This window comes from Aotus nancymaae, unplaced genomic scaffold (assembly GCF_030222135.1).
Source record: "Aotus nancymaae isolate 86718 unplaced genomic scaffold, 86718_ANA_hifiasm-v0.15.2.pri h1tg000008l, whole genome shotgun sequence".
NCBI lineage: Eukaryota > Metazoa > Chordata > Mammalia > Primates > Aotidae > Aotus > Aotus nancymaae.
In genome coordinates, this window is record NW_026988419.1 from 33157609 (window position 1) to 33179375 (window position 21767).

The 21767-nt window shown below is 39.1% G+C and overlaps 1 protein-coding gene across 2 annotated transcripts; it reads left to right on the forward strand.

Moving 5' to 3' along the window:
* Positions 1-3696: 3696 nt before the first annotated feature.
* On the forward strand, positions 3697-20653 carry KCTD18 (potassium channel tetramerization domain containing 18). 2 transcript variants are annotated; one of them, XM_012473233.3, is made up of 6 exons: positions 3697-3950; positions 5876-6087; positions 8190-8383; positions 9429-9523; positions 15931-16033; positions 18913-20653. In XM_012473233.3, exons 1-6 carry the CDS (start codon positions 3791-3793, stop codon positions 19430-19432), a joined length of 1284 nt encoding a protein of 427 aa, XP_012328656.1. In that variant the 5' UTR covers positions 3697-3790; the 3' UTR covers positions 19433-20653. The 2 variants fall into 2 exon arrangements, with proteins under 2 accessions (XP_012328656.1, XP_021526376.1); XM_021670701.2 differs by lacking the exon at positions 5876-6087 and having other exon boundaries at positions 3863-3950.
* The last annotated feature ends 1114 nt before the right edge of the window (positions 20654-21767 follow it).

Genomic DNA, 21767 nt, shown 5'->3' on the forward strand with positions numbered 1-21767 from the left:
TTTAGGTTTTGCCTATGCCTTCTTTCACACTACAACTCAGAGTTGAGTAGTTGTGTATGGCCCATAAAGCCTCAAATATTTACAGAACAGGTTTTCTGCATGTTGTACTTGAATGTGAGGTTGAATGCCCATTGTTTGTCTCATCTAGTCCTTAACTCTCAGTGCCTGCTCCACAGCTAGTGTTTAATAATTACAGCTTAAACAAACCTTCCCTCTCTCCCAAGACTGCTAATATTTAAGGGGATAGGTTGACTTACCTCTCTTTGGCTAATTCTCTTCTCAGGGAAATTTGGAACCAAATATTATTGATTCTGGGAAAGCATCTTGAAAACAGGACTGTTTTTTTTTTTTGGAAATACCTAGCACAGTACCTTGCACAAGGTAAGATGCTGCTAGAAACTGGAAGAACTCTTTTAGAGATATCCTTAAGAGGAAATTAAGTAGTGCATGCAAAGCACTTAGCACAGTGTCAGGTGTACAAAACTGTTGAATAAATGGTTTGATTTTGTCTCAAATTTCCTTGCTATAATGGGAAATAAATATCACCCTTTATAGCACTCTCACAGACTAAACAAGAATGCTGTGTCTGAAAAAGCTTTGTAAGCTGCAGATACTATCCAAATAGACTTATCCAAGTGCAATATATTAATACACGTTGGCACTGAGCAGCCCTGTTTAGAGGGATGGGCACTGACCATGAGAGAACACTTAACATCCTAATTCTTTCCACTTATTAAGTGACCTTGGACAATCCCAACTTCTGTGGCTGCTTCTTCTCTTCATCTGTAAAACCAGCCTCTAAACAGACAAAACCATCTCTCGGGATTCAGCTCTGGCCTTGTCTCCCGTGTCTTTCATTTTCCTCCGGGATGGAAGACCCATCAGACTCCGAGGCGGCCCAAGGGGGCGGGACCAGTCTGGGGCGGGGCGTGCCCGGGGAGCGGCCTCCTTCTCTCCCTAGGCCGAGCCGCCGCCGCCGCCGCAGAGCCAGGCCGCACGGGGGTGCCGCTGGGGCCCCTCTGCTCCCCGAGTTGCCGATCGGCGGAGGAGGTGTTCACTTTCGCGTCCGCCCCGCGGCGGCCGGCGGCAGCGCCGAGGGTCGGGCGGGCAGCAGGTCAGTCTTGGAAGCTGCCGACCTGCCCCACTCGCTGGTGCGGAGGAGCCGGGCGCGGGGTGGGCCGCGGGCCCGGAAGTTGGTTGGGCACCCTGAGGAAGGGCGCGGGCCGCGCTGATAACGGCGTGTCCGGGGCTGCAGACTTGGGCTTCGGGCCGATTTGGGGTCTCCAGGCCTCGGAAGACCCTGGCGGGACTTTCTGGCTCCGCAGCTCTTCCCTGCTCTTCCCGCTTTGGAAGAGGAGTGTGAGCCCTTTGAACCCCCACTTTCTCAAAGTGGGGTTCGCGGGCAGATCCCGACCCCTGCCAGACTTTCTGAGGAACTCTGTGCTGTGGCTGGAGTGACTTTGTTTTCCCAAGCGTCCCTGATGGTTTTGATGCAGATGCTCATAGGACCGCACTCTGGGGGACATGTCCCCGAGGGCTGGACACTTTCCACATCGCAGGGAGCCTAACTGGGTGCATTTGAGGATGGGGCCTGGGGAGTGCCCCTCTGGCATAGCCTTGGAATGGTGATGGTTCTTTCTTTAGGAGAGACTGCCTGGGGTTGGGGTAGGGGAAGTAGCTCTTAAATCCTCGGGATCAGGGTGCTGCTGTGTTCTTGTAGCCGAGTGTTGAGATGTACAGATGCTTAGTGAGTGAAAGGGCTGGGTCAGGAGCTATAGGGGTGAAGCAGTGCTGGAGGAGGCGGTGTGGGGTACAGCAGGAAGAACTTGGGGTCTGTCCGGCCAGTCTGGATTGGGGCTGGCTTCACAACCTATTATCAGTCAGCCTTCGTGTGGCCCCTGTACACATCACTATTTTTTTACCCCAGTGGCCTCATCTGTCAACAGGGACAATAATTTCCATCCAGTAGAGTTTTTGTGTGAATTAGGTAATGTGTGTCAAGTGTCCCTTACAGTGGCTGGCACATAATAAGCATTCAATAAATGGGAGTTATTAAGAGTGACATAGGCCCTGGCTTCCTTGGCCTACAGACCAAAAAGTAGGGATTAAACAAGTGATATAAAATGTGGACAGACACACAAAGTATATTTGTAGAACTGTGCAAGGATTCTAACTTGGTGGGGCAGAAGGATACGTGGGAAGGTCATGCAAGAAATTAGGTTTGCTGAGGACCTTGAAGAATAGGTAGGATTCCAGGGAGCTGGTAATGAGACAGAGGGAACTAGTGCCATCCCACGCCTCAGAGGTGGTTCTCACACATGGATCTTTGGAGTGCTGCGCCCAGAACTTTTAGGCAGTGCAAGAAGTCACATTCATAAGTAGTTTTGGAAGGCTGGACCTTTGGTCCGTAATGGTTTCTGTTATTGACTGTGTTCTACACACATGGTCTTCCTCAGATTTTAATGGTCTCCTTCCATTTTATTGCAGACTGGCATCTACAAAACGATCTTAGTTGGTCATTGAGTAAAAGTGAAATGACATGGGTGTAGTTGAGCCTTTAGGCAGCCATTTCAAACTTGCTGTGAAATGTGTGGATACTGCAGATTTTCAATATTAGGAGTACCTTTTTCATCACAGTATTGTTTTAGGTGGGGGAACACCACAGTGTCATCTGTGGTTCTGTGATCTCCAGAATGGACTAAAAAATCCAATCCTTAAAACTTCCTGGGAGCTTCATCCATTTCACAGTGAAGAAGCTGGGTGATTTGGAGGTGTTATTTGTAGTTCTAGACTAGTCTGGCTGCTGGTATAAATAGAATTCTGATCTCAGGCTGGGTGTGGTGGCTCACACCTGTAGTCTCAGCACTTTGGAAGGCCAAGGCAGGAGGATTGAGCCCAGGAGTTCAAGACCAGCCTGGGCAATTCAGTGAGATCCTATCTAATTTTTTAAAAATTTAAAAAAATTAAAAGAAGAATTATGATCTCAGTTGATAAATTATATATTCCTTAGTTACCTAACTTAAGAATTACAGTTATCATTGTTAATAATTCCTGCTCCTTTATTTTCTTAAATTTTCAAAGTCAATATCATCAAGTCCCTCAGTAGACACCTTATGGTTAAATTTCTATCATTATGCATAATATTTATAATTTATTGAATAGTTATCATGAGCCAGAGACTGTTTTAAATGCTCTTTTGCTGTTTCTTATGTTCTTTTAATTATTCCTCTGATAGTCCTTTGAGGTAGGCATCATCACTGCCTCCATTTTATAGAAGAGGAAGATAAGTAATTTGCCCAAGATCCTCGGGCTGGTGAGGGGTAGAGCCTAGCAGCTCAATTCCATGGTGTCCACTGATCTTTGCAGTCTAGAGGTTCCCTCAGGCATAATTACCATGGTTAAAAAGATATGTGAATACTGAAGATCACAAGCAGGCCTCACCTTTGTTTGCTGTGTGACAGAGAGTGCATTACCATGCTTAAACAGTCATTTCAACAGCTATGATTGGGTTAGTTGTTTATTATCTTTTACAAATCCTCTGAGCCAGCATTTTCCAACTTCTTAGCATATCTCGAAATTCTCTTATATTATATAAAATCCTTCAATGTTGCCAGTACTGAGGAATTTATTTTCAGTCATGTTAAAGTGTATTTATTTTATTGTCTATTTAGTGTCTTGTTGGAAATAGCAGGGATGACTGTCTTTTGTTTTTCAGAGAGAGACCAAGACATCATTGTTTCGAAGTTTCTGAAAGTGTTGGGAGACAAAAATTCAGGTGTCTGGGGGAGAAATGGAAGGCCACGAGGCAGAAGAAGAGGTGCTAGATATTCTCCGACTGAACGTGGGTGGCTGTGTTTACACAGCCCGGCGGGAGTCCTTGTGCCGCTTTAAGGACTCCATGTTGGCATCTATGTTCAGTGGTCGCTTTCCTCTAAAAACAGATGAGTCAGGTAAATGTCCAAAGTCTGGAAGCATGATCTGAATGTTTATTAACACAAGAGTCCAGTTTAAATTCCCTTTGATTTTCCTAATTTACAGTGAAGTGTACTAGATGAATATACTAATTACTGAGATCATTAGGACTCTATGGAGATTCATTAAGTAATAGAGAAATTAAACACTACTTCTGAAAATCTGTGATACTGTTGCTAAAAGTTGACGAAGAAGTAAGAGTTCATAAAGGCTCATCATGACCTAATTATGGGGATTAACTATATTTTGAAACTTGTTACTTTCATGCAGCCTCCAGTGATTGATATTGACACTGATTAAATAGATTTGCTTCTCTCTGTGTTCTTCAAGTTAGAAATGTGTTTGTCTGGAGAAAGCAGCTGCCCTTATTGCTAACAGAGCAGTCATTGTCATTATAGACTTAGTGTTGGGCTCGCCACCTAGCCTAGCTGCATAGTCTTGCTGTGTGGCTGATGTGCATGGCTGAGAAAATGTCTGTGCATTGATACCGTCAGGTGCTAAGGGGCAGTGGACTGAAAACTGGGTTTCAGAAGAAACTGTAAATCACACAGGTCGGGTTCTGGGGCTGTTCTCTCCTTCGAGTGCTCTGGAACTCACTGAACATACTACTGGTTGTAAAGAAACTTCATCAACACGAGTGAGGTTTTTTGCACTGCATATGAGCGCCAGACCCACTCTTGGTTCTGTGTTAGAGGAGAACGATTGAGGAGTCTTAAACATGAGGGACTATTCTACTGCTAATAACCCTGGTGTTAGGATGCTTTGCTGGTTAAATGGCAGTTGAAAAAATAGGGAAATAAAATCACGAGTGGCAGGTGCCCAGGGCTTGGTGTCTATCTGGGCAGAAAGGTTTTTGGGGCAAAGATGGTAAGCAGGGATTTAGTTTTCTTCTCTGTTCCTAAATTTTACCTTCTTAATCCCTTCTTTTGTGAGCTAGTTAAGGGAGAAAAGGAATTACTGACTAATCTCATGCAGAGGTTATTATTATTATTATTATTATTATTCTGCTAAATTATCTAAGAAAAATATTTTATTATAAAGTAGTACAGTATAGCATTTCTTCTTTTTTAAAGTTTGGATACTCATAGTACAAAAGGACTAACCCAATAATTCCAATCGTCTAGCATGCCTAGAGCTAGGAACCCCAAGTTTGTAATGTTGCCGATATGCAAACACTGGACATAGTGATGAGCACCCCACATGCTCTCTTTAGTGAGCACCTCCATATGCCTGTTCTAGTCCAGATGAGATAAGGTTAGGGGTAAACTTCTGTTTCTACCAGCAGTGTGAGGTGCCCTTAGCTTTTGCAGTGGCCACTGCAGGAATATAGTCATTGCATCCAGTGTTCCAAATGGATCTTGGAATATATTTTCCCATATGGTGGGTGAGAATGCAAAGGTCCACCAGTAACTTATTCAGTTTCTTTGTACACAAATTAGAAAAGGGTGCCCTTTTATCCTGGAAGATGCAGTTCCATGCCAGGGTGCATGGCTCAGTGAACAGAGTGTGGATTTGGTTTTAGCCTCTCTTGCCCCCTTGGCATAACATGGTATATATAGTACACCAATACAACCAAACATGGCAACCCTATATGTTTGCATTCAAACTTATGTGCAGTATTATAGAACTACAGGTGATTTTCCCACACAACTCATTCAGATTCAGTTTTACAGTATCACCTGTTTGTAAGCAGAGGGTTGCTGGTATATCATATTTGGTGTTTGAATGAACAAACAAAAGTCTAGCCTAGATTACATAAACCTATTTGAACACTCGATGTTACCTGTTATGTGAGAAAGAAACATTTATAATTCTAGAGGTCCTCAGACCTCATTTGATTTGATGAAATCTTTTTGATTGACGTATGAATCTGTACAATCATTTTGAACTGAATGTTTTCTAGGGGCTTGTGTTATTGACCGTGATGGACGTCTATTTAAATACCTTTTGGATTACCTTCACGGAGAAGTTCAGATTCCCACAGATGAGCAAACCCGCATTGCCCTACAGGAAGAGGCTGATTATTTTGGCATCCCTTATCCGTACAGCCTGTCGGACCACTTGGCCAATGAAATGGAGACATATTCTTTAAGGTCAAATATAGAACTTAAAAAGGTCCTGGCATTTTTTTAAGTTTTTGAAAATATATATATGTATATATATATTTATGATGCACAAAGCAATATGTACTATTTTGCATAGCCTGTGTTTTCACATTAACCAAACAAAATAGTTTTTATACATTTTTGAAGATGTGTTTCTTTACTACTACTTCTCATTTTTTAAGGCCAAAATTCTTGGAAAGTATATTTTATTGCCACTCAAAAGTTGATTGAGTTTATATTCCTCATTGAAGATTTAACAATTTTTTGGTGGCTTTTTTTTGATGGCTTTTTTTATAGAACTCCTGAAATTATTTTTTAATTAAGGGAAATGCTATACTATGTGAGGGTATAGTGGCATTATTTTATTTACTAAAATGATTTTTGAAAAGAGTGATCCTGATAAATAATAAAAGTATCTTACTTGATTTAGTAAGTGTAGTAGTTTGTTACTAAGTTAAAACATTAGTTTGGCTAGTTCACTTTGAGATCAGTAAATCTCTTTTTAAGATGCTACTATTTTAAATCACATTTTAAAGATCTTTACATGATTTGAAAATCCTAATTATCTGTTTTTATCTTATTGAAAGTATTATATGTGTTATTAATTAGCACTTTTGAGCATCTAAGAAAAATATTTTTCTTAGAAAATTGTTAATAGTGAAAACTGATCTCAATTGGTCTGAATTCTTTGATTTGGATGTCTTAGGAAGCAAGCTGGCGGGTGGTTGTTTCTTAGGAGCGCAGCATGAAGAGAAAGTTGATTTGGTTCCAGATCCCCTTCAGGAATTTGCATAGTTATATGGGTTCTGCTACTGAAGTTATTCCTAAACCATTATTTTCAAAGAATAGTCTTTCAGTGCTGTTGTCACATCTGCAAAATGAGGCCTGACTAGCAGGTTGGGGAGGGTTAATGCTCATTCATCTTCGGAAGTCACAGCTCCATAGTCTTTTATTCCTGGTTTTTATTCAAAAAGGACACAGCATGCCCAAATTCATGCTGTCAGCCAACACATGTTTGTTTCAAGGGCCTGTGGCACTGTACAAGGGGATGTGTGGGACACCAATAAATATAACATGCAGTTCTTTGCCCTTGAAGTTTATAGTATAGTCGGAAATTCTTGTAGATGTATGTGTAAGTAGAATTGCAAACCAATACAGGAGTTAGACAGCAATATTAAATGAAAGTGCAAGACATGGTAGGGCCCCATTTTCATTCACTGAGTCAGTAAATACTAGGCATCTTGTTTGTGTTAGACACTATTCCAGACACTTCGGATACAGCACTGAACACAACAAAGTAGAAGCCCTTCTGCTCTGTGCCCTGGAGCACCTTGTCTGACTGATGGCATTTCTTACACAGGGTGCTGGTGGCTTATTCAGTGTTTATCTTCTGCATTAGCTATAAACTCTAGGAAGGCTGGGACCCCGTCTCACCATTGTTCATCATTATATCTTCTGGATCTTAGAGCTCGGCACAAAGTAGTAACTTAATATTCAAATGAATGAATGACTAGGGGGATAAATGCCAAATGGGTTCAGGCAGCATATATTGAGCTTATATATTCATTCTTTCAATATAAAAGAAAAATCAATCTGGTTAGTCCAGGATTGGAACTTGGAATTAAAAATAAGGACCAACCATGGGGTTAGTTAGTAGAAGGTGAATGGAAGATTGTATTAAATAGGAAATTTGGGAGAAAATAAGGGAAAAGAAAAAGGTCTACCTTTTAGTTATTATACGAAGATTACAAAATTAAAAGTGATGTTGGCAGTGGAGGAATGATCTTACAAAGATTATAAAATTAAAAGTAATTGTTGGCAGACTAAAGGTGTAAGAAATAAAATGGAATTTCCATGTGGACAGGATTCTGTAGATGAAAAGGTATTGGGTTTTTGGGTGGTATTTTTTGTGATTGTCCTTCCCTCCTCCATTTAATTCAAATGATATATGTTTGTTTTTTAAAGGTGTAAAGACTAAGCTGAACTTTATAATATTTTTATTTCTCTTATGACCAACTAGAATTTCAGCTTTTACATGAAAGTAATGGAGCATATTCATTTTTATTTTACTCTAGAATTAAATTCAAATTTTATATATATTTTTTGCTTCAGGCTTTAACAGACTTTTGTGATTCATATGGCTTGGTCTGCAATAAACCAACAGTTTGGGTTCTCCACTATCTTAACACATCTGGTGCAAGCTGTGAGAGTAGAATTATTGGTGTGTATGCCACAAAAACTGATGGAGCAGATGCTATTGATAAGCAGCTGGGAGGAAGAATTCACAGCAAAAGCATTTTTAAAAGGTATGTCCAAATTTAAATGTGAAAAAGAAAATAAAGTCTTTGTCTCTTCTAAGAGGTGTTTCTGAATGAAATGTTGTGCTTGACTAGGAAAGACCATTAACACCTCTCAGTAGACAGAGTGAGCCCTCATAGCTGTTGAAATAGGCCTGCTTTATGAGGAAATTATAATTAAGATCATTTCACATACAGTATGGATAAGTGCAGGCCATCTCCATGATCTAGTGCAGTGGTTCTCAATTGGGAGTCTGCATCAGAATCCCCTCCCTTGAGAGGCTTGAAAAGAAAAGAAGAGAAAGAAAAAAGAAAAGCCACATGCCTGGTGTCTTCCTAGACCATAAAAGCATTGGCATAAGAAGTCAGCAGGTCTGCTGAGTGACCCAGGGCCAGCCTGCCTTGGAATCTTCTGAGAAATGACAAAGCACTTCCCTGATCCCTTCCAGCTTTAGAATTCTGTGACTTGAACATGTTAAATTCTTAAGAATTATTACTTAATATTTTTCCTGTAATCTTATTTACACTGGTTAATTCACTTAGCAATTTTTAAAAAAATTCTCTGGCAGATGGGATTGGGTCAGATTTTAGTGACTATTCCAGGATCATATCAGCTTTCCTTTTTAGGTGATTAAATATGTCATCAGTTTCTGAATTCTTTACAGATAGGGATGCTTCTATGTGAGATATGTAAGTGCCTGGCGTAATGCTGGTCAAAGGTGAATATTTTCTAAGTTCATTGGAGTTCGCTGATTTTTTTTTTTAAACTTGATATTAAAGATGTGTTGATTTGTCTGCATGGTGTATATTGTGGAATTAATAAAATACTGTGGTAAAAAGAGATCGAAATGTAGGTTAATATATTATATAATGTGTACATATATATCTATATATGTAGATATATATATACTTAAGGATCACAGAACAACTACTCAGTGCCTACCTATTTTTTCTCTTAATTAACAAGCTCTTATTAAATGTCTCTTAGCTGTATGTATATATACACATCCATACCTAGGTAGTATATTTTCATTACTTTTTACAATATTTCTAGAGAGGCGGGAAATAATGTTCAGTACATTTGGAGCTATTATTCAGTAGCAGAGTTGAAGAAAATAATGGATGCCTTTGATGCTTGGGAAGGAAAAGGTACAGTGCAATTCTTTTATTTCATGGAAGTAGGTGGACTTTTTTTTTTTTAAATAAGACAAAGTAAGCTCATACACTGCATTTCTGTTTTTGGAAAAATATTCTTTTGAGTGTGTGAATGTATTTGTTATCTCAAGGTAACACTGAAGCAGTTTACTTACAAATCTTTAAATCCCATGAGTTGCTAGATATTATTAATAGTTTATAATTCAGTAACTTTAAATATGCTTCTGTTAGTTATGCTTATTTAATTTAATTAAGAGTTCATTTAGTACCCACTGTGCATTGTAAAAATACTTCAAATTAAGCATAAAATATGAAATCAAGGAAATGGAGAGAAAATAATACTGGGGAATATGTCTAAAGAGCCCTTATAAAATAATTACAATAATCTTAAATGTACACTTTGAAAACTGATCATTTTTATCAAACTACAGAGCGAGAGTTGATAATAATAATGCTGTTTGATATCCCCTGATAAGTAGTTTACATTTAGTATCTCTAAGTCCTAACAAAATCCTGTATGCTACTTATCATTCCTATTTTATTTTTTTAATTTTTTAATTTTTATTTTTGGAGATGGAGTCTTGCTCTGTCAACAGGCTGGAGTGCAGTGTTGTGATCTTAGCTCACTGCAACCTCCGCCTCCTGGGTTAAAGCAATTCTCCTGCCTCAGCCTTTCAAGTAGCTGGGACCACAGGCGTGCACCATCACACCCAGCTAATTTTTGTATTTTTGGTAGATACGGGGTTTCACTATGTTGGCCTGGATGGTCTTGATCTCTTGACCTCATGATCTGCCTTCCTCATGAGGAAGTGCTAGGATTACAGGTGTGAGCCACTGTGCCCGGCACCATTCCTATTTTTATAGATGAGGAACTGAGTCTCAGAAGGGCTCTGACACTTTCATAAGGATCACAGAAGGTTATGTGTTCTGTTCTATGCCTAAGCATTTTTTTTCTTAATTAATAACCATGTATTGAGTGTCTGTTAGGTGCAAAGTATGATAGCAAGTGCTAAAATTGGATCCAAAGACATATTCCTTCCTCAAATAATCCTAAAAGCTAGTAAAGACTGACTGCCAGTTACATAATGGATAAAAGAACTGGGCCTGGTGTCATGCACCTCTTGTCCCAGCTACTTGGGAGGCTGAGGCAGGAGGATTGCCTGATCCCAGGAGTTTGAGGGTACAGTGAGCTATAATCACACCACTGCACTCCAGCTTGGGTGACAGAGCGAGACATAAAAGGAGAGGAAGAGGCTTTTAAAAACTGCATCGGCTGTACATGGTGGCTTATGCCTATAATTCCAGTACTTTGGGAGGCTGAGGCAGGTGCATCACCTGAGGTCAGGAGTTTGAGACCAGCATGACCAAGATGGTGAAACCCCATCTCTACTAAATACAAAAACTTAGCCAGGCATAGTGGCACATGCCTGTGATCCCAGCTACTTGAAAGGCTGAGGTGGGAGAATGGCTTGAACTTGGGAGGCGGAGGTTGCAGTAAGCTGAGATTGTGCCATTGCACTCCAGCCTGGGCAAGAAGAGCAAAACTCCGTCTCAAAACAGAACAAAACAAAACAAAACACTATATCAGCTCTTCTTACTTCAGATGTGATGCCAGCTCAGTCCTTCTTCCTTTCCTCAACTTTGCCCCCCTCACTTTCCCTCCTTTTTCCTTTCCAGTCATACCCTCGAGCAGGCAGGATGACATCTTTAAGCTTACTACTTTATATTTAATTTGCTTTGAGACAGTTATACTCAAGTTGGAGACCAAACTCCATGGTGTTCTCTGTGTCTCTGTGCCTCTGGAATGGCAAGATGTCCAGGAGGCCACTGACTTAGAAAACTGAAGCAGGGCTGGGTGCGGTGGCTCACACCTGTAATTCCAGAACTTTGGGAGGCCGGGGCAGGCAGATCATGAAGTTGAGAGATTGAGACCATCCTGGCCAACATGGTGAAACCCTGTCTCTACTAAAAATACAAAAATCAGCTGAGCGTGGTGGTGCACCCCTATAGTCCCACCTATTCAGGAGGCTGAGGCAGGAGAATTGCTTAACCCTGCGAGGTGGAGGTTGCAGTGAGCTAAGATTGCACCACTGCACTCTAGCCTGGCTACCTAGCAAGACTCCGTTCTTAAAAAAAAAAAAAAAGAAAGAAAGAAAGCTGAAGTAGAAAACTGGGATCAATACCTTTTACAAAGTATGTGACTGATTTTATCCATTTTCAAATCATGTAATGAGGCATCATTGTGATTTAACAAAGTTCTGGAAGGCCTGTGAAAATCCGTAAGATAAGAAACAGAAGTAATAGAAAAAACTATTGGAAAGGAGAAGACAGAGTCATTGTTATTTATAGACAGTGTCTTTTTAGAAAACCCCAAAGAATCAACTGAGAGTATTCTAAGTGCTAAATTTAGTAGGTTAAACTAGTTGGATACAATGTAAGTATACAGAATCAGCAGCTTACCTATGATAAATCAGTTAAAAATTATAAGGGAAAATCCCATTCACTATATCAATAAGCAGAACATAAAATAACTAGGACTATCCTCGGGACTACCCAAGAAATACTTAGGTCTTTTCTGAAGAAAACTGCTAAAATGTATTTATCCATCCATCCATCCATAAAAAAGAAGACATGAAGATAATGGTGAGATGTACCATGATCCTGAGTGGGAAATATGAATATTAGAAAGATGTCAGTTCTTCTCAGATTAAATTATAGGTCTATCAAAATAGCAATGGAACTTGTTTGGAATCTTGAGGAAATGATTCTAAAATTCCTCTGAAAGAATAAATAGGTAAAATAGCCAATAACATTTTGGGGAGTAGAAGTAATTAGGGGGATGAGCCTATCTCTATTTGATAGTAAAACATGCTATAGACCTATAGTAATAAAAAGCATATGCTTCTGGTATAAGAATAGAGCAGAGATGAAGGGTAAACACCAGTAAAATTAGTGAAAATACTATGTGAAACCTGGAAATCATCATTCTCAGCAAAGTGACATAAGAACAAAAACCAAACACTGCGTGTTCTCACTCATAGTGGGTGTTGAACAATCAAAACACATGGACATACGGAGGGGAACATCATACACCAGGGCCTGTTCAGGGGGTGGGGGGCTAGGGGAGGGATAGCAGGGGGTGGAGTTAGGGGAGGGATAGCATTAGGAGAAATACCTAATGTAGATGATGGAGTGATGGATGCAGCAAACCACCACGGCACGTTCTGCACATTTTACAAACCTGCACATTCTGCACATGTATCACAGGACTTAAAGTATATATAAAAAAGTATTAAATGTCAGTATTTTAATAAGTAGTTTAGGAATATGCTTGGGAGGAAAACCAAAACTTTAACCTCATATAATTTATCAAAATAGTTTCAGATGGATTTATGAAAGAAAAAAGAAACTAGTAAGCGAAGAGAAAATGTCAGAAAATAATTTATTTCCTAATAGGGAAAGACATTAAAAGCTTAGAAATCATAAAGACAAAGATTAATATAGTTGGTTACATAACATCTAAAGTATTAGGAACTTTAAAACAAAAAATTGCTGGGCATGTTGGCTCACATTTAAAGTTGTAGCACGTTGGGAGGTTGAGGCAGGAGGGTCACTTGTGGTCAGGGGTTTGAGGCTATACTGAGCTATGGTAGCGCTCTGTACTCTACCCGGGGTGACATAGCAAGACCCTGTCTCTTAATCCATTTATGCCTGAGGTTGCAATTTTTTGAATTTTTGCAATCAGACCTTGGCAATGACCTTGAGCAGTAGGATGTAAATAACTCCCACATGCTTAGCGTTCCAATAATAGAATGCTAGGCATAAATATTAAAACAAAAAACATTAAAAATCATAAATAAAATTTAAAGACTAATGAAAAACTAGGATAAATAATGTTGCATTGACTGGACAAAGTATATCCTTAATAGAGAGAAGGTTTATTAAAATTGATTAGAAAGTCAACCACTACTATAAAAAAAATTACAAGGTTCATGACCAGAAAAGGAAATAAACATGTGACAGGAGGCTCAATTTCATTCCTTATCAATGAAACATATATTTAATAAAAATAATTTTTTATATATCAGATGAGTAAAGATCTCTCATTCATTTCTGGTAGGAGTGAAAATTGATATAACTTTTAGAAAATAACTTGTTAGGTCACATCAGTAGCATCAAAATTCTTCGTATTCTCTGACCCAGTAATTCTACTTTTTGGAATCTATCTTAAAGACATAAACGCAGACAGACTTAGGAACAGAAATGTTCTCTGGCATTATTCATAATAGGGACAAAATAAAAACACTTTAAATGTCTAATGATTGAAGGTTAACTATATTTTGGCATATCCTCAGGATGGAATATAATAAAGCTATTAAAGTTATTTTAAATAACTTTTTGCATAGATGAATGCCCGTGATAAAATAAGAAATGATAAAAAGCAGGAAATAAATGTAAAGTGTATCATATGACTAGAAAAAAGACTGGAATGAAATATATTAGTCTGTCTTGAGCCAACGATTCCTGGTCTTCTGATTAGGAGTGACTTTGATTCCCCTATATACTACTTTGCTATATTTTCCAGGTTTTGTACAAGGGATGTGAATTACTTTATAGGCAGGAAAAAGAGAAAGTTTTTAAACAAATTATGGTGTATCCATATAGTGGAATACTACTCACCGATAAAAGAAATGATCATTGCTACATACAGCAACATGGATGAATCTTAAAGCATCATGCTAAAGAAGCCAGACACAAAAGGTTGCATTTTGTATGATCCCATTTATATGACATTTCAGAAAAGGCAAAACTAAGGATGGAGGGGACATTGATTGCAAAGGGGTATGCTCTTTTGGGGTGATAGAAGGTGTTCTACATCTTGATTATGACTGTGTGTACATAACTATATCCATTTGTCAAAACTCATTTAACTGTGTACCTGAAAAGGGTGAATTTTTTTTTATGTAAATTATATCTTAATACATTTGACTTTTAAAAAAGGCAAACTTAATGGACCAGATTTGGTAATGTTTTTATAGTATATATAGGTTCTGGAGTGTGATCAAGCAGTTCCAGAAAGTTAATTATTTTAAAATGAGGATCATAGAGTTATTTGAGTATCAGACATTTCTATTATTATAACGATTTATATGCCCAGCTTGCTAAATTGGTAATTATTATCAGAACTTTAATAAGAAGACAACACCAAATCCATTATTGGAACTTTTAAGATTACTCTAAACAATTTTTATTCAACATGATTCTTTGAGCTTTTTTTATGTGTATATATGCTTCTTTTTTAAAAAAATTTGAGATGAAATTCACATAACAATAACTAAAGCATACATTTCAGTGTTATTTACTACATTCACAATGTTGTGCAATCATTACCTCTATCCAGTTCTAAATATGTTATTACCCCAAAAGGAATCTCCATCCCCATTAAGGAGTCACTCCCCACTCCACTGTCTCCCACAGCCCCTGGCAACCAGCAGTCTGCTTTCTGTCTTAATGGATTTACCTACTCTTGATATCTCTACAAATGGAATGATACAGTATGTGACCTATTGTGTTTGGTGTTTTTCACTTAGCATAATGTTTTTGAGGCTTCAAGAATACATTTTTCAGCTTTTAATCAAAAACAGATTTAAAAATTAAAATGCATTTGAATGGCATTTTTGCCTAATTCACTAGCTCAGATTCTTGTTGGAAAAGGTGCTTATAGGGTGGTGATACCTCATATTTGTACAGTGGTTGCCATTTTCAGAGTGGTTCACAGAGTACCCCTGATTTGATGTCAAAGCAACCCAGTGAAGTAGACAGGGCAAGTGTTACAACCCACCCCCTATACAATACTTATGCTACTCCTTATCACTACGAGTGGAAATAAAGGTACTTGACATTTTTTGAGTGCTTAGTCCATGCTAGACCCAGTTCTAAGCACTTTGCATTTATTAAGTCATTTAAATCATCACAATGGTTCTTCAAGGTACATACTATTATTGTCATCATTTCATAGCTGAGAAAATTCAGGCCCAGAAAAGTAACTTTCCCAAGATGACATGATTGATGAGTGAGAGATGTAGATTCAGACCCAGACAGGCTTGGCTGGAGCCTGAGCCCTCACTCTCAGCTGCCCTGAGTGTGCATAATAACGTGCTGAATCTTGTCAGCTAATTAGTGGCAAAGCTGGTGGCCAGCTCTTCCTGACCCAGGTTGTGAGCTGTGTTGCTCCCTGGCCCTAGCTTCTCATGTGAGCACTTCCTGTCATGTTGTGCACACCTCCCTTTGCCAAGCGGGAGGCATGAACCTCAGACTCTGGCAGGTCTTAAGTGAAACAGTGTTGCTCAGCATTTTGCAGTGGATGGTGGCTGTCTTAATTATGACTTTCTACCTTCCAGGTGTTAGCTACTGGCGGGTGCCTCATGAGCTGGTAGAGTGTTGGACTCTAGAAGAACAGCCTTTACTTGGAAGCCTGCGTCACATGGCTCCAGTTCGAAAGAGGTTATCTATGCTGTGTTGATTATTTGTTTTGCTTTTTTAATCACTAACTGACATTTTTACTGCCATTGTGAAGAGGAAATGAATAATAATTCTTGACCTTACTAAGTTTATTAATCACCTGTAGGAATATTCTGTCTTACCATCAAAATATAGATCTTGAGAAATAGGAAGTTACCAAAACTTTATAAAAAGTGGGAATAATTCTTCGTAAATGGCATGTGTAACATGTTCTTATTGAGAGAGTGTGATTCTAAAAATATTAGTGGACACAGTGGGAATGCTGTGATAAGTATTTTTGCCCCACAGAAGTGAAATCCCAGGCTTTATTGGCAATAGTAAAAAAAAAAGAAATCTATTTAGACTTAATACTTAAAATTTCTACTGGCTTATTCTGAGTTCCTTTTTCCTATTGCCACAAATAGCACTTTTATTTAATGGTATTTTCCTATGTTCCATGAAATTATTAGCATTAAATTCACTCCACAGCTGTTTCTTTCACTGCGTTTTTAAATACATTTAAAATCACATTTTTTTTTTACAGTGTCTGGGTTTTATTCATGACCTTCAGATCTTCCGATTTCTTGATCACCTGTTCTACAATTTAATTGAATACCCTATGGAATTTCAGACTACTTTATTACATTTGCCCTCTGGGTCTTTCACTGTAATGCAGAGATGCTTATTCAGTTTTTAGTAGTTAACCGTCACTTGGATCAAAACAGATCTTATTTCTTAAAAGCCATAATTTTATTATCATTATTTATTTTGCTTTTTTTTTTTTTTGAGATGGAGTCTCGCTCTGTAGCCCAGGCTGGAGTGCAGTGGCATGATCTTGGCTCACTGCAATCTCCGCCTCCTGGGTCCCAGTTCAAGCAATTCTACCTCAGCTTCCCAAGTAGTGGGGATTACAGGCATGAGCCACCATGCCCAGCTAATTTTTGTGTTTTTTAGTAGAGATGGGGTTTCACCATGTTGGCCATTCTGGTCTTAGAACTCCTGACCTCGTGATCCGCCCACCTCGGCCTCCCAAAGTGCTGGGATTACAGGCATGAGCCACCATGCCCAGCCTTATTTTGCCTTTTGAGCCTACAGTTAGCAAATATTTTTTGAGTCAAGAGCAGTGGTTCTCAATGAGGGGCGATTTTGCCTCCCAGGGGATATTTGACACTGTTTGGCAACATTTTTAGTTGACATACTGTCGGGTGGGAGTTGCTGCTGGCATTTAGAAGGTAGAGGCCAAGGATGCTGCTAAATATCCTACAGTGCACAGGGCAGTCCCCAGAACAAAGAATTATGTGACCAAAATGGTAATAGTGCCAAGGTTGAGAAACCTCAGTGTGGAGTCTGGTGGAAGATGTGGAAAACAAAGCAGGCAGGAGTGGTTTATGGAGGCGCTCCTCTGTGCTAGTCATCTTAACATATAAATTTACAAAACATCATTTTTGATGCATCAACAGGATAAAGAAGATGATGACTGAGAAGCACTTGTAAGGTCCCACGGAGCCATCTGGTCACCAGGGAAAATGTTCAGTAGGGTTTTAGGGTTGGATATATTATATTTGCATTCTTTGCTACAGATGGCAATTTTCAAATAACCATGTTATTATTATCCCATTTCCAAGAATGGGAGTTCACTAAGTTGTAATCACCTCTAATGACACACTGATGCTATGCGGACTTGCATATCCAAGAGAGGATTGCAGTCACCCTTAATGCTGGGGGTGCTCCTCAGGAAGTGAAGTTGAAGGAGCAGGCAAGGTTTTGACAATGATTGTTTGTTTGACAGTTTTAAGGTCATTTAAAAAATGTTCCCCCTGTAGGCTTTTTATAATGAATGGTAAACTCAGTTCTGGAGTCTTTGAAGGTTTGTCCACAACTATTCTAGCAGTCCTCAAAATGAGTTCCAAAGAATGCAAATTTTACTGGTCATCAAAGGTTTCATTATAGAATGATTGGGAAATACAGATATCTTTAGTATAGGCCTTTTATAATCTTTAATATGTTAACATGGATTTTAACGCTTCAAGAGGAGGAAAAAATATGCAGCAGTGTATTAGTCAGTCAGTTTTGCATTGCTATACGGGAATATCAGTCTGGGTAATTTATAAAGAAAAGAGGTTTATTTTGACTCATGGTTCTGCAGTCTGTACAAGAAGCTTGGAGCCAGCATATGCTTCCAGTGAGACCACAGGAAGCTTACACTCATGGCAGAAGGTGAAGGGAAGTAGGTGTGTCACATGGCGAGAGACAGCAAGAGGTGCCAGGCTTTTCAACAGCCAGCTCCCATGTGAACGAATAGAGTGAGAACTCACTCATTAACATGGAGAGGGCACTAAGCCATTCATGAGGGATCCTCCTCCATGGCCTAAACACCTCTGCCAGGTGCCACCTCCAACATTGGGGATCACATTTCAACATGAGCTTTGGAGGAGACACGCATCCAAACTATATCAAGCATAGTTCTCATATTTATTAGATTGTGAAATCTTTTTTTCTTCACTAAATCTCTTTAAACTGCAGTTCTGGGAAAAACAAGTTGTGATATTTCTGGTTATCCTCTAGGTCACATCATGATACTTGGGAACAGGGTGATATATTGTATAATTCTCATGTAACATGCCAATTTTAATTAGCTGGTATTAGTATTATATGTGATTTTACATAATTTGTATTCAAATCGAGACCAATCTTTTGTAAACTTGCTTATTCACATACTGACCTTGGTGGGAGATGAGACATGAGGTAGGTGCCCATAAACCTCTTGACTCTTTAATTCTTGACCAAAACCTTTTTGTGAATGCTGAAGGTAATCTTTGGAGATGTTTTTAAGAATTACTAAAACTGTACCTGGAGAAAATGACACACTTCTGTATTTCTAGGCGACTGACAACGTTCAACGAAGAGGAAGAAGGTGTGAACTGTAAGACTAGTCCTAAGCCAGTTAGATTTTTGGGCCCTTCCGTAAGTACCCAAATTAAAGTCAAGAACTCAGCCTCAATCGCGGTGTCTCCAGCCAGTGCCATCCAGACGTCAGCGGGGGCGATAGCAAACCGGTTTCAAAGTGGTAGCCGCGGAAAGGCAGCTCAGCGCTCTGCGCCTTCCAGAGCCATGGCCCTGGCGGGCACGGGGGCCACTGGGCATCCTCAGGCTTCTCCTGGGGCTATGAGCACCGAAAATGGAGGCATGCACTTACCTCCAGCTAAGGTGTTACTCTCCTACAAGAAGCCTACACACCAGCGGGTGATAAAACTGAACAGGACTCCGCTCTGTGTCACTGCCCTTTCCCTGCCCACCCCCATGGCGGCTGTGAAGCAAGCCAACTCCCCTGAGCCACTTCCCAGCGAAACTGCCTGTGCTTTGGGAGTGCAGACTGAGAACAGGAAGGACAAGACAAATTGATAGAAGTGGTGGACTTGAAATTTCCCATTCCTCTTCCAAAGCTTTCAACCCATCTGATGCAAAGAAGTGACACTTTCTTAATGCAGTATAGGGGAAACTTGGTTTATATTTAGGATTCTAGTCCTGGAATTGTGTGAACTAAGAATAGAGGACGGGAGACTTTCAGTGGTTAAGTTTCCATTTCTCATTTTCCCAACTTTTAAATGATTATTTGTCTATGGACAGTTTGAATTTCAGGTTTTTAATTTATTTTTTAATGACTAATTCGTATTAAGGCAACAAGACAGTACAACAAAATAATCTCTAGAGAGGTCTACTTTGTTGCTGAAATAAACGTTACTTGTTGGAACCCGAGGGTGGGCATGAGGTTTGGCCTTAGGTATTCCTGTCCCACAAAATGGAGGGGGTGATATTAGTGCGTCCCTGTACTAGATCACAGATGAGAGAGATAGAGAGAGAAAATGTAGATCAAGGTGAGCTGCCTACAAATTACTCTGTCTCCAAAGACAACATGAAAAGAAATGGTGGGGAGGAAAAAAACCCATGCATTGAATTCACACTTTGACTCTCGTGTAATTGAACTATTTTCTTTCCTAGATTGGCTTTTCTTACTCTTTTCTGTTAGTAGATTTATTTATAAACACCACAAGATCTCTTTGGATAAGAATTATATAATATATCTTTGAGTAGATTTATTTATAAACACCAAAGATTTATTTATATCCAAAGATCTCTTTGGATAAGAATTATATAATATATCTTTGAAGTAAATTGTTAAAATATCCCATTTTAATTTGAATAGTGAAGTTTTGAAAGTACTTTGAAAAAGAGAAGTTAAAAGTTTAACTTCTAACTAAAGTTAATATTTGTTTTTCAGAAATGACCACTGAAGATTCATTCTGATTATACAATATAATTTTTATGCATAAAATTTCCATATAACTTGAATTTAATATTTTTTAACAGAATATTTTGATTAAGCCTCTATTTTTTCATGACTATTCAGTTGTGTTTATTAAATGTTATGTTTTGTAATTGGATTACGTATTTCTACTTTTAGTGAGAGTATGTATGCCTTCACTGTGTTAAAAAAAAGCTCATAAAGCAGGGTACTTTTTACTCAAATGCTTATCATTGTACTTGTACTGCTTTGAAAGAGTAAAGTAAGTATACTCAAACATTACTTTTTACAAAAATAAAACTTTTACATAAGAAGTGGCATTTTCTGTGTCTGTACTTTTTAAAGCCATGGAGCCCTTTAGTAGTTTGAAAACTTATTAGTTTATTTAGGTTGTCTGTTTTCACTTACAAAATTGCTTTCTTGTCCAGATAAAGTATGAAATATATAATTTTGGATAACTTTCCATCTACTAGCAACTTTTTAGATAGGTTGCTTACTTCACTAGAAAAAGTGATTATTTAACTGAAGATCCATAATGGCATTGTCCTGTGGAATGTATAAATTATTCAGTCACTTTTGAAAATGCTATTATAGAGAATCCAGGCATTCTGGAAATCAGAGACCATAGTGAATTTTCAGAACCAGTCTGGGCATTAGTATTGCTTGATTTAGGACATTTTGAGTTGCTGGACAGGAAATATGTTGACGATCAATCATGGGTGATTCTGTTGACATCCTCCTTGCATCAAGTAGTTTAAGGGAAATCCATTCAGTACACTGAGTCTTTGAAAGAGGAGTGACTTTGGATAACTACTGAAGGCCGGGGCAGCTGTGGTAGGAAAGGGGCAGATGGCCCCTCATGGGTATCAGGAGTCAAAGTCAAATTCAGCATGCTTAAGTAACAAACATTATTTGGGTGTGGTTCCCTGGGGGCTAGCCTCACTTTGCATGGAAAAATATTTTTCTTAATACCAGACTGTGCAAACCCTGAAAGAGTTGGTAATTCATCATAACCCATTGCTCTTCCTGGGGGGGGAAAAAAAGCTTTATAGTGATTTGAGAAGTAGATTTACACAGTTGGATCAAGAGACACATAGAAATACTTAATATGGGTCGGGTGTGGTGGCTCACGCCTGTAATCCCAACACTTTGGGAGGCCGAGGCTGGTGGATCACAAGGTCAAGAAATCGAGACCATCTGGCTAACATGGTGAAACCCCATCTCTACTAAAAACACAAAAATTAGCTGGCTGTGGTGGTGTACATCCATGGTCGAGCTACTCGGGATGCTGAGGCAGGAGAATCGCTTGAACCCGGAAGGCGGAGGTTGCAGTGAGCTGAGATTGTACCACTGCATTCCAGCCTGGTAGCCAGGTGACAGAGTGAAACTCCGTCAAAAAAAAAAAAAAAAAAAAAGAAAGACTTAATGACAAGT

Coding starts and splice junctions, on each gene's coding strand:
- KCTD18 (XM_012473233.3), top strand. CDS start 3,791: ATGGAAGGCCACGAGGCAGAAGAAGAGGTGCTAGATATTCTCCGACTG. Junction 3,951..5,875: donor TCTAAAAACAGATGAGTCAG/GTAAATGTCCAA, acceptor AATGTTTTCTAG/GGGCTTGTGTTATTGACCGT. Junction 8,384..9,428: donor AGCAAAAGCATTTTTAAAAG/GTATGTCCAAAT, acceptor CAATATTTCTAG/AGAGGCGGGAAATAATGTTC.